The 13067-nt window shown below is 45.7% G+C and overlaps 1 protein-coding gene across 4 annotated transcripts in view; it reads right to left on the bottom strand.

Moving 5' to 3' along the window:
• Positions 1 to 13067, bottom strand: part of WIPF2 (WAS/WASL interacting protein family member 2) — a 50517-nt gene that overhangs the window by 4921 nt on the left and 32529 nt on the right. For all 4 annotated transcript variants that reach the window (XM_059149569.1, XM_059149570.1, XM_059149572.1 and 1 more), the window contains 5 exons: positions 12273 to 12405; positions 11476 to 11592; positions 10470 to 11126; positions 1886 to 2095; positions 426 to 527 (listed from right to left, as the gene is read on the bottom strand). In XM_059149569.1, the coding sequence (XP_059005552.1) occupies positions 426 to 527; positions 1886 to 2095; positions 10470 to 11126; positions 11476 to 11592; positions 12273 to 12405 (1219 nt within the window). The remainder of the gene's footprint in view (positions 1 to 425; positions 528 to 1885; positions 2096 to 10469; positions 11127 to 11475; positions 11593 to 12272; positions 12406 to 13067) is intronic.

Genomic DNA, 13067 nt, shown 5'->3' on the forward strand with positions numbered 1-13067 from the left:
AGGTCAACCATCAAACCTTGAACAACCTGAACATTCCTGACATGAGAGACAGGTTCTTTAAGCTAACCTTTAAAATTTAGGGACCGGTTCTGTTGTTCCCTTGTTTTCTTTTTCTTTTCTTTTTTTTTTTTTTAAAGATTTATTTATTTATTTATTTGACAGAGAGAAATCACAAGTAGATGGAGAGGCAGGCAGAGAGAGAGAGAGGGAAGCAGAGAGCCCGATGTGGGACTCGATCCCAGGACCCTGAGATCATGACCTGAGCCAAAGGCAGCGGCTTAACCCACTGAGCCACCCAGGCGCCCCGTTCCCTTGTTTTCTTAAGAAAATGCAGATGAGGAGAAACAAATTTAAATCTAAGAAGAAATGACCAATTCTACTTCCTACAGAATTATGGAAAAACTTTCATTGACTACTCTTCTCACCTCGGTTTGTTTTGCTGGGATATATTCTCTGAAAGTGTTTATATTCTTCTGGAGCAGGAAAGTCTTCTACTGGATGGAAAGAATACTTTGACTCAAAATCATCTGGGAAAGGAACAGAACATTAAGTCAAATCCTCCTTTCTTGTGCTCCCACATATTTTGTACCACTTCTGACCTCCACCCCTGTTGATCTCCCCCGAATTCTGATGGGCCACAAGGGCCTGCCTGGCCCATAAACTGAGGTTCCTGAGGCCAGCAACAGCATCTTTCTATGCACTTTGCATGCACAGAGGATATGCTCAGAGGCTCTTTACATTAAGGAATGAGTCTTTGAATTAGTTCTGTAAATCTTTCCACCAAAAATCAGGCACTTAACAGGAACGGAGCCCAGCTGTTTACACGGGAAGAGAAGGAAATACAGTTCTGTTTCAGTTAAAAGCCATCTTAGAGGCTGTCACCATGGGAAACCAACTGAACTGAATCCACAGATTGGTAGACATTAACTTAAAATGGGAATTTCTGTCACCAGCTTAGTGAGAGATCTGACCAGATAATTCCCCTAGGGCCCAGGTTACCCTCATTTAGCACTACCACAGAGCTGGGACAGCCATCTCATGGCCTCCGCTCCCTTTCCATGGCCCCTCTAGAAGGCGGCTCAGATTTTTCAAATGGTGTAGCTCAAACACATTCCAAAAACCCTGGTCCACCAGTTAGGAATAGAATGAGACTGGGGGCGGAGAAGAGGCAATGATTCAAGAATCTAGAGTGTCAGGTTTGAAGGAGACTGTACAGATCTTTCTAGGAATCCTTAACAGAGGATCTGAGGAAACCCTATGGACAACCTTTGCTTGGGGCTCCCTCTTAGGATCAATGAATCAGAATCTCTAAAGTGAGGCTGGAGACTCATTTATGACCTTGGAAAAGTTAAATCTGATACACTCCTGATCTCACCAACCTCCTCATTTCACAGATGAGGGAAGTGAGGCCCAGAGAAGTGAAGTAACTTCCTCAAAGGAGCACTACTAGATCGTGGCTCTGTATTATTAATGTTGCGTACCACGGGTTTTTGTTGTTGTTTTTTTTAAAGGTCCAGAAAGGCCCTCTCCTTCCTAGGAAGATACATCATTCCTGTCTGAATAATCCTGAAAAGGATAGTCTCTGACCCAAAAGCTAACCACAAATGACCCTTGGGGAGCAAGAGAGTAGCTTTGGGGCTATTAGCACAACACCTACCGATTTTACTTCCAACTCGTCTGAAGCAATCATACCTAGAATTCATATAAGGCAAGGGAAGTCAATGGAGGGGACCCAGAAGTCTGAGGGACAGTGAGGAGAGGAACTGTTGTGAACAAAGGATACCTAGTGACCATTCCTGCTCTAGAGTGGCCACTGGAATTAGTGAAGTCACCACAAGAACTATGAGACTGAAACAGCGATTACTGTTACCCAGCTATTACTCACCCAAGAAAGATCGGACAGTGGTAATAGAATCTCTGTGGCCATTCCTCAGGGGTGGTGGAGGAGGAGGGGGTGGCCCAGCTGGCGTCCTTGAGGGAGGAGGTGGGGGCTTTCCTCGGCTCAAGGGTTCTGACCCATGCATTCGGTACGGTGGGGGGGGAGGGGGAGCATCCCTGGCACCATTTCGGATCATGGGTGGCGGGGGTGGAGGAGCTGCAAGGAAAATCCAAAGCAGTTAGGCTGAGATACAGAGATGGTAAGGGCTGGGGGAATTTGAGAGACGTATGCTAGGAGTGCGCCTTGGCGCCTTCCCATGGAGCCGGGCTCTGGGAGCCTCTAGGCAGCATGTCAGGTATCCAATTCACCCTCCTCTCACTCCTATTCAACAGCGGGAACATTCTTCCAGATCCCAAAGTCCAGAATAAATGTGTGACCCTTTTCATTTTCTGTGACAAGTCAATCAAGAATTCTGCCTGCTCTTGATCTTTTCCCTGCCTTCCTCCACAATCCTAGTTCAAGGCTTTCTCATATTTAGCCTGTTCCACTGCACAAAGCTTCCCAAATGTTCTCTCTCATCTCTTGCCATTCCAATCCATCTGCATACCAGCTCACTAATCTCCTCCAAAATACTTGCTCAAACTTCTCCATTTCCTTTATCATGAAGTTTCAAATCCTTGGCTTCTACCCCAACTGTGCCACACCCCATCATCCTCCTTTCTTACACAGCAATTTACCATGCCAGGCAGTCTGATCTCACCTTCTCCTCTTCCTTGCTTGATTCCCTAGGCTGAGAATCCCACTGTCGCCGCTGTATCTCTCTACTACACTATCATACTGTATCATAATTTTTCATGTTATGTGTCTCTTCCCCCAGCACACTAAGTCAGGGCAGTGTCCAGTCATCCGACTTCCCAAGCTCAGCCAAACGTACAGCATGCTGCAGGCACACAATCATGTGCTGGCTAAACTAAACCATATATGCTTTGCTCTTGTGACTCCCCCAAAAGACGCAGAAATGCCATCCCTCTTCCCTCACTACCAAGCCCTACCTCTCCTTTAAGATTTGACTCAAGCCCATCTTTTCCAGGCTTTCCTAAAGCAATGCACTCTATTCTAATCCCCTCCTTTTTTATTCTCCAACAGCATTTAGAGGCTGTGTCACTTATTCTAGCACGTAGTAGTACAGACTAAAATGAGTGATTCTCAAAATATGTATAGTAGGTTCATCTGCAAAAGTTGCGTATCTCCAATGATAGGCTCATTACTCAAAAAAAACTGGGAATGCCTCTTCGGGAATTGCCTCCAAACCCAGTTTCTAACCAGACAGACCCATAAATATTATATGATGTTCACATCTCATTTCTTTTTTATTTCATTATTATTATTTTAAAGATTTTATTTATTTATTTGACAGAGATCGTAAGCAGGGGGAGAGAGAGGGAGGAAAAAAGGCTTCCTGCTGAGCAGAGAACCCAATCCAGGACTTGATCCCAGGACCCTGAGATCATGACCTGAGCCCAAGGCAGAGGCTTAACCCACTGAGCCACCCAGGTGCCCCTTTTTAAAAAATTTTTAAAAGATTTTCTCCCAGGGTGCCTGGGTGGCTCAGTGGGTTAAAGCCTCTGCCTTCGGCTCAGGTCATGATCCCAGGGTCCTGGGATCGAGCCCCGCATCCGGCTCTCTGCTCAGTGGGGAGCCTGCTTCCCCTCTCTCTGCCTGTCTCTCTGCCTACTTGTGATCTCTGTCAAATAAATAAATAAAATCTTAAAAAAAAAAAAGATTTTCTCCCTCTCTCCCTCACATCTTTCTTTTTTATTATTTATTTATTTACTAAGATTTTATTTACTTATTTGACAGAGAGAGACACAGCGAGAGAGGGAACACAGCAGAGGGAATGGGAGAGGGAGAAGCAGGCTTCCCGCTGAGCAGGAAGTCTGACATGGGGCTCAATCCCAGGACCCCAGGATCATAACCTGAGCCAGAGGCAGACGCTTAACAACTGAACCACCCAGGTGTGCCTCTTTTTAATTTTTTTTTAAAGATTTTTGAAGATTTAAAAGATTTAAAGATTTTTAAAAAGATTTTCCCTCTGTTATACAAGAGTGCATGCACACATGTGCGCTGGCTTGGGGGAGGAGCAGAGAGAGAGGGACAAGCGGACTCTGTGCTGAGCATGGAGCCCAACATGGGGCTTGATTCACGGCTCCAAGATCATGACCTGAGCCGAAACCAAGAATCAGAAGGCCAACTGACCGAATCACCCAGGTGCCCTTCATATCTTACTTCTGAGGTCACATAACCATCAATAAAAATATTCATACTTACATCTGACTCCACATTTCAAAAATAAAATTCACACCTAAAGGCCCATTTAAAAATGTGGCGTGCTGGGTGGGTCAGTCGGTTAAGCATCTGCCTTCAGCTCAGGTAATAATCCCAGGGTTCTGGGACCAAGCCCTGAGTCAGGCTCCCTGCTCCCTCGCCCTATGCCCCTGCTTACGCACTCTCTCTCTCAAATAAATCAATGAAATCTTTAAAAAAAAGACAAAATGCACCACCAAGTAGAAAGCAACATCAAAAATGTGTCTGAAGACATGGCAACGTCACTGGAATAGGTTCTAAGTAAGATGTTTGTAATTATGTTCTATTCTTTTCATTAACTAACAAAAAGAGCAGCCACCATTTGTTTGATTTCTGTTATATTCCAGGCCTGGTCCCAGGCACTTTATAGGCATTACACTTTAAAAATTCTCCCGCCACTCCCACAAAGTATGTGGTATTATCCCCATTTCACAAATGAGGAAACTGGGACTCAGGTTGTTTATATGAGGTCACAGATCTAACAGACTCAGCACACTTCTGCTCTTTCCACTATGCCCACACTGCTTTTCATAACTATCCCAAGTACTATATTAACTTCCCCCCAAATGTATAACCCACAGATGGAAGTTTGTGGTACCAACGCCATGTCCCATAAGTAGCTATTTCCTAAATAATACAGGAGAGACTACTTGGCTTAACAGACAACACTGGTTTAGTGATAAAGAGTGCATCATCTATCACCTTCTTCTTCTTTTTGTAAGTACACTCTACACCCATCGTGGGGCTTGAATCCATGACCCTGAGATCAAGAGTCACATGCTCTACTGACTGAGCCAGCGAGGCACCCAAGAGTGTATCTTCTTTTTTTTCTTTTTTTTTTAAGGTTTTTATTCACTTATAGGACAGAGCAAGAGAACATGAGAGGAGAGAAAGTCAGAGGGAGAAGCAGACTCACGGTGGAGCTGGAAGTCCAATGAGGGACTCGATCCAAGACTCTGGGATCATGACCTGAGCCAAAGGCAGTTGCCTAACCAACTGAGCCACCCAGGCCCCCAAGAGTGTATCTTCTTATTCCTTCTAAATTACTGCTGGAACTTCTGTAGAGTGACCACAGTTATGAATGAAACAGTAATGGGATGATTTATGTAGACAAGGGGATCAGCACTGTAGGCCCAGTAAATGTTAGTTTTTAGTTCCCCTAAGATGCACTCTGAATGTCTCCCTCACTCTTTTCAAGGTTTAAGTATGAACAGGTATTATTGGAAGCAGTAACTTCACAGATCTCCAAACCTTGATTTCATCCCAAATCTTCCCAAACCAAAGCTCTTTTAGGTCACCTTCAAAATATTTCCCTAAAACCCCGATTTCTCAGGACCCTGAGAGTCTGTATCTATTCTAGGGGAGGGCCAGGGATTATAAGACAGCCAGGGTTAGCTAGGCTCAAAAGGATACCAGCTTGGGGCGCCTGGGTGGCTCAGTGGGTTGGGCCGCTGCCTTCGGCTCAGGTCATGATCCCAGGGTCCTGGGATCGAGTCCCACATCGGGCTCTCTGCTCAGCGGGGAGCCTGCTTCCCTCTCTCTCTGCCTGCCTCTCCATCTACTTGTGATTTCTCTCTGTCAAATAAATAAATAAATAAATAAAATCTTTTAAAAAAAAAAAAAAAGGGATACCAGCTAGACACTGGACAGGTGGCAGTGATTAGAGCCAAACCAGACTGGCCAAATAGAGCAGGACCAAGAGCAACCTGCTTGCTCCTTCGCGGCCCTCCCCCAGGGATGCTCGTCCCAAGGTTCTGCCATCTCCAGTAAGTTTCTGGGCTCTTTGTCACATACAGTTTTAAGACCGTTTCAGGTGACAGAGCTGGAACCCAAGGACCATAAGAAAGAAGCAGTTTGTAAAAGAAACCTGGGGTGGGAGATCACCTTTTGTAAACCTAGGTAAACCCAATTTTGAGCATGTAATATTGATTCCTTAAAAAATAATAATAATAAAATTAAAAAAAATCCCTTAAAAATAGTGTTTTTTAGGGTGCCTGGGTGGCTCAGTGGGTTAAACCGCTGCCTTCTGCTCAGGTCATGATCTCAGGGGCCCGCATCAGGCTCTCTGCTCAGCAGGGAGCCTGCTTCCCTCTCTCTCTCTCTGCCTGCCTGTCTACTTGTGATCTCTGTCAAATAAATAAATAAAATCTTTAAAAAAAAATAATGTTTTTTACTCTGCAAAGAAAAAATTCAGAAAACCTACGGACCAATAAAATTGGTCCCTGAGCACCTTGGGAAGACAAAAGACTCCACACTTTTTCAAATATAAATACTTAATATAGAAACAAAAGTATATTATCATGTAATATTGTTATAATATGGTTTAATAAGAGATAATCCATGAACTACATGGAAACCCTTGCATAAAACCACTAACAGTTATCAGCATACTACAGTTTACAAAGCACTTTCATACATACTTTTATTTACAGCCACAACTGAAGATTCTACGAACACATGAGGGAAACAAACTCAGAGAATCAGAGCTATCTGCCCAAAGTCAGAGAGCTAATACTGACAAGATCTCTGATTAAAATATCTGTTTTCTCTCAGTGCTATCACTCTAAGAACTGCTGCTACTTACAAGCCCCATATAAGGCCTACAGCTTAGTTTAAAATAATAATAATAATAATAATAAAAAATTATTTAATTAAAGAAAAATAGGGGTGCCTGGAAGGCTCAGTGGGTTAAGCCTCTGCCTTTGGCTCAGGTCATGATCCCAGGATGCTGGGATTGAGCCCTGCATTGGGCTCTCTGCTCGGCGGGGAGCCTGATTCCCCTTCTCTACCTGCCTACTTGTGATCTCTGTCAAATAAATAAATAAACTACTCAGTTAAACCCACAGAAATTACATTTTCCTCCCACTTCTATTCCTTGGATAGGGTTAGAAAGATATGGGTTCTGCTTTGATAAAGAGTCTTTAAAAAAAAAAAAAATCCTTGGGATGCCTGGGTGGCTCATTTGGTTAAGTGTCTGCCTTTGGTTCAGGTTATGATCCTGGAGTCCTGGGATCAAGCCCAGCACTGGTCTCTTTCCTTAGCAGGGAGTCTGCTTCTCCCTCTGCCGGCCACTCCACCCTGCTTGTGCTCTTGCTCTGACAAATGAATAAATAAAATCTTAAAAAAAAAAAGGGGGGGGGGGGTCCTGGGTGGCTCAGTGGGTTAAAGCCTCTGCCTTCAGCTCAGGTCATGATCTCAGGGTCCTAGGATTGAGCCCCGCATCGGGCTCTCTGCTCAGCAGGGAGCCTGCCTTCCCCCTCTCTCTCTGCCTGCCTCTCTGCCTACTTGTGATCTCTGTCAAATAAATAAATAAAATCTTAAAAAAAAAATCCCTAAGTTAAATAATTTTTAACCTAAACTTTATAGAAGCAAAGGCCACCTTAGGGCTAGGGTTCTTACGGCTAAAGCCAGGGAGACAAGGGCTCAGGAAAGTACCAGGTTACCTGACGACTGCTGTATGCTGAACTGCCAGCTCCTAGAATACGAATCCCCATGTACTTCACCAAGTAGCAGCGCAGGTTAATGGGCTTTCAATATGTGTTTCCTACTGACTTAATTTCTTAATGATTCAAGCCTGCAAGAACTATTTAAAAGCTCAAAAGCCATTTGTAGAGGATGTGGCTCAAAGTTCAATAATACAAGAGGCCATGGGAGTCAAAATTCCTCGGTCTAAGAAGGTTCCAGAGAGCTTCAGGTCTCTCTAACTCTCTACCTTCAGTCATGCTATTTTGTAAAGACTACACAACCTCTTCTACTTTTTTAGAGCTCCTTATTCCCCTCTTCACCCAGTTTAGGCTCATGGTCCACTGTTACAATCACTCCCTGACCTACACCCTTAGCTCCCCTGCCCCACTCTCCCTTAGTGACCCATTTGTCTAAAAAAGGTAACCCTGGTTAAATACCATGCTGTCCCTACTCAGCACCCTGCAAACATATAGACATAAATTGCAGTACCTGCAAACAGACACATACAGAACAGACAGTGTGCAAATCTCACTTTGAGCATACGGCTCCTAATCCTGAGAGGACCTTTCGTGCTGTTGGTTAGCCCAGCACACCTCCCCACCCTCTTCACTCTCCCACACTCCCCAAGGACCACTTCTTGCCCCTCTCCTTTCCTCCCCTCATTAATAGATGTCCTTGCTTTCTATTTCACCAATAAGAAACAAACCAGCAGAGGTGCCTGGGTGGCTCAGTTGGTTAAGCACCTGCCTTTGGCTCAGGTCATAATCCCAGGGTCCTAGGATAGAGCCCCATGTCCAAGCTCCCTGTTCAGCAGGGACCCTGCTTCTCCCTCTGCCCTTCCCCCCCTGCTTGTTCTCTCTCTCTCTCTGTCTCAAATGAATAAATATAGGAAGGAAGAAGGCTGGAAGGAAAGAAGGGAGGGAGGGAAAGAAAAGAAAAAGAAAAAAACGAAGAAACTTTGCACATGCTCCTACCACTATGCCCACATGCACCTACCCACATGCACCTATGCCTAGGCACTCTGCCTTCCCTCCTGTTACCATGGAAGAACTACCTCTCTTCTTATCTAAGGTCAACCCCTTACCTAGGAATAATATTCCATTCCTTTTAGCCTTCTAGGGACTATAACTCAGGAAATTTCCCCCCTTTATATTGTATCATTTCCTCAGTGTACAAAGAGATGCTGAAATATCTCCCATCTTGGAGAGGAGGGATCCCAACCCTCAATCCCACATTCTCCTGCAGCACCCATTCATCTGCACCCCCATCCCCACTCCCCTTTAAGTAAACTCAGAGACTTCTACGTTGCTATCCCAATTCCTCTCCTCCTATCCCCAAGTTCCCAAACACATGTCAATTAGACTTTCACCCTCATCCTCCACCACTCCACTGAAACTACCAAAAGGATATCATGTTGTTTGGGGGTTCCCCTAAAGGACTCCATGTTGCTAAGATCACTGTCATTCTCAGTTTTCAGTCCTGGAGAGAGCCGATCACTTGATCTTGGCATCCTTCCAGCATCCTTATTTTCTTTCTTCCTCACTAGGGGCTCTTGGCTTCCCCTGCTTGCTACTCCATTTCTCTGAGCTCTAATATAAAGGCCTCAACCTCTTCTCTACCTAGACTGACTCCCTAGGTGAGCTCATCCAGCATACAGTCTTTAGTATCAAATTTCTCTAGCCCAGACTTTTCTCCTCAACTTCAGGGTCTGACAGACATCCAAAAGAAAATAATGAATTGGTGTCTGGCTAACAGGTATGTCAAACTTGACTTGTTTCAAAGCAAACACCTGTCTTCTTCTCCCAAACCTGCTGCGGTCCTACCTATTTGCCTGGTTGACTGCAACAGCCTCCTACGTGGTCTCCCTTGCCACCTCTGTCCCTGTGCAGTCTGTTTTCAACATAGGAGTTTGTCATCCTTTGATTTTTTTTTAAAAGATCTTATTTATTTATTTGACAGAGAGAGAGTACAAGCAGGGGGGGCAGCAGAGGGAGATAGAGTCCAGTGGGGCTCAATCCCAGGACTCTGGGATCATGACCTGAGCCAAACGCAGACGCTTAACTAACTGAGCCACCTAGGCACCCCAAGTTTGTCATCCTTTTAAGAGCTACGCAAAGCTTCTTTCAACGCCTCCAATGGCTCAGCATCTAAGTAAATGCCAATCTTGACAAAGTCCTACAGTGTTCTCCTCTGGAAATCTAGCTTCCTGACTTCCATTTCCTGCCACTCTTCCCCCCTCACTCATTCCAGTCCTGCTGTCCCCAGTCTCAGGGCTTTTGTATTTGCTGGTCTGAATGTCTACAATAGCTATTCTCCGAGATAACTGCTTAGCCCACTCGACACTCTCTTCAAGTCTTCCCTGATTGTTACCTTATCAGTCAGTCAGGCCTTCCCTAACCCTCCTCTCACCCCACCCCTGCAACAGAAAATACCACCACTACCCTCCACACCCCTGGATATCCTGTTCCTCTCCTCTGCTCTGGATTTCTCTAAAGCATCTACATACTATGTCTTTATCTATATATCTATACCTCCATCTGCATTATTTGCTTGACTGTCCAAAGAACAGGACTCTTCTGTCTTTTCTATTGATTGCTGTTTCCTTAAAAACAGAGTGTGACACACAAAAAGGCAATCAGTAAACCTGCTGAATGAATAAGTGAATTCTTCCCTTCAATTGCTGAAGGCAGGCTTTGGAGAAAAGGCTGAGAAGATAAACTCAATTCTCTAAGAGGGAAAAAAGGTGCTTCCAGGCACTTACCTGCTCCCCGACTGGGAGGGTCCCGGGCTGGCGGAGGTGGTCTATTACTCTGTAGTGATGGAGAGGCTGAGGAGGGTGGAGGAGGCGCTAGGCCTCTGACAGGCCCTGGTGTCTTCCTATGCAAAGAATTGTGTCTCTGTGGCAGCTCAGGGGCTGACTCATTAGTGGGACTGGAGGGTCCATTGGGGACCCCGGGAGGCTGGCGGTAAGGAGGAGGAGGAGGAGCCAGAGACTGGCCACTTGGTCCCGTCCTGATATTCACAGGGGAAGGAGGTGGTTTGACTGGGGGTGGAGCAGGAGGTCCCTCGCGACCAGGGTGCAGCCTTTGTCCAGGTGTGGGCGGCAAGGGTTTCTCTCTGTTGTAGGCTGGGGCTTTGCTGCTGTGCACAGGCAGAGGTGTTGGGGGTGCATTGGCACGCCGCCCCGGGGGTGGTGGAGGAGGGGCAGAGGAGCTGTGCTTCATGCCTGTACTGCTGGTGGTATTAGGCCGAGAGAGGTCCGGTAACGAGGGTCTCTGCATCCGGGGCAGTTCCGGGAGTGAGGCTCGGTTGCTGTCTGTATCATCTTGGGGGCGCCCGCTGGCTGTAGACACTGGTGGCCTTGGGGCAGCAGCTCGAGAACTGGGGATTTGTAGGGCTGGCTTACCAGCTAGGTTCTCTACAAATACACCAGACAGCACTCAATCAACAGAGCTAGATACATGTTAGTACCTCTGCTTCACCCAGCCTCTTTAGTGTAACCTGCATGGTAGCAGGTTAAATGCCTGTAGAGTTCTGGATTTTACTCTGGTTTTAGGCTCAGGGCCCACTGACAAATACTGCCAATACAAGTTGAACACATTTTTACTTAATCCCTCAGCTTTGGCTTTATTCTGCTCTGTAACTCCTCCCCTGCTTCCACTCCTCCTCCCACCTCTACCAGATACCTTAACCCTAGATGACTCACTTGGGACTAATCAGAAATTAACACACTTGGAAAATAGCCTAAGAAAGTACTGATCAGATACCTGAAACATCCTTGGCTCCCACAGGTCGGAGCTTCGGCACTCCCCCTTGGAAGAGACCTCCCTTGGGCTGCAGGGCAGCTGCTCCAGAGCCATAACCACCACTGTTTCCTTTTGGTTCTGGAAAGCATACCATTAGGGTTTTCACTTCACATGCTGGGAACTGGTGACCAAGTCAATCCTGAGGAGAAACCCTTCCTCTACTTGGGCTTTAATTTCTAAACATACCAATCTTGCTTTTGCATTTAAAAAAAAAAAAAGAAAGAAAGAAAGAAAAGGCTAGGCCTCTCAGCTCCACATCTTCACTGTGATGAAACAGAAAAAAACAAAAGCAACAAGGAGCCACACTTCCCTTATTAAGAAAATGCAAAGAGAAAACCAGGATCAAGACACCTTCATCAGAGTTCTCTGGGCTCTCCTCTCCAAAACCCAGACGGTAAGGGGGCCAGGGACTTAGGGATCCAGGTATGAGCAAACTCTCCAGAGGCCTAACAGAATGGACACTTGTGGCAATTATAAAATCTTCACTAGCTTCAGCTTAGAGGTTTAGTAACATGATGGTCTCCTCAGAGAACAGCCAAGGATGTGCTCTAATGAGAGCACTAGTTACAGCAGGAGTTGGGAATCTTCCCCCAGAGAACACATCCCAAAGGTCAAAAAGAAACCTCTAAGGTATTCAAAGAAAACTTTCTTAAAGGACAAAAATTTTCCCACTCAAGGCCCAACAATAAAAATGACAGGCCAGCCAAGTCTCCAAGTCAGTCCCTGGTGGCCCACTAGGAAATGAAGGTCAGACTCACTCTCAAGGATGGGAGCACTCCGATCATTAATGTTGGTCACTTTCTTCAGCTTGGTCCCTTTGCAGATGTCCTGTAAAAGGGCACCTCGATTCCGCTGTTCATCTCTACTCAGCTTGGGCTGCTCTGTGTTTGCCTAGAGGAAGAGGGGAGAAGGTAACTATTCATCCTAAATAGTTCCCTTTACCAGGAGCTTGGGATTAATACCTTAAACCAAGCTGGATTTCATTAATGCCCCTCTAACCTAATCAGATCCTGCACCAAGTATCAGTACCAATGTGTGCTCTCATTCTTCTTCGTCCTTTTTTTGTTGTGCCTTTTGTGAAGGGTTCAGGTCCCTCTCCTAGTCCACAGCTTCTGAAAGGCCTTACCTGGAGCACCTGGGTGGCTCAGTCAGTTAAAGGTCTAACTCTTGATTTCAATTCAGATCATGATCTTGGGATCACGAGCTCAAGCCCTACATCAGGCCCTGGGTGTGGAGCCTGCTTGGGATTTTCTCTCTCCCTCCCCACACTCCCCACCCACCCACCCCGACTCTCTTTAAAAAAAAAAAAAAGGTGGGGGGGCCTTAACTAATAGTTACTGAGTACCTGTGTGCTGGGCTTCTGTGTTAGAAGCTTTACATGTGTGAAGGCAAACACTGACTGAGTCCCTGCTAGGCCTCAGGCTAAGCATATTACTTCCATTATCTCATTTAAATCTTGAAATATTTTTATCAAAGAGGTATTATTATCATTACCCATTTGGAAAGTGCAAATAGTTGAACAGTGTCCTGAGGCCATGCACCCAGTAAACAGT

The sequence above is a fragment of the Mustela lutreola genome, chromosome 15, assembly GCF_030435805.1.
Source record: "Mustela lutreola isolate mMusLut2 chromosome 15, mMusLut2.pri, whole genome shotgun sequence".
Lineage (NCBI taxonomy): Eukaryota > Metazoa > Chordata > Mammalia > Carnivora > Mustelidae > Mustela > Mustela lutreola.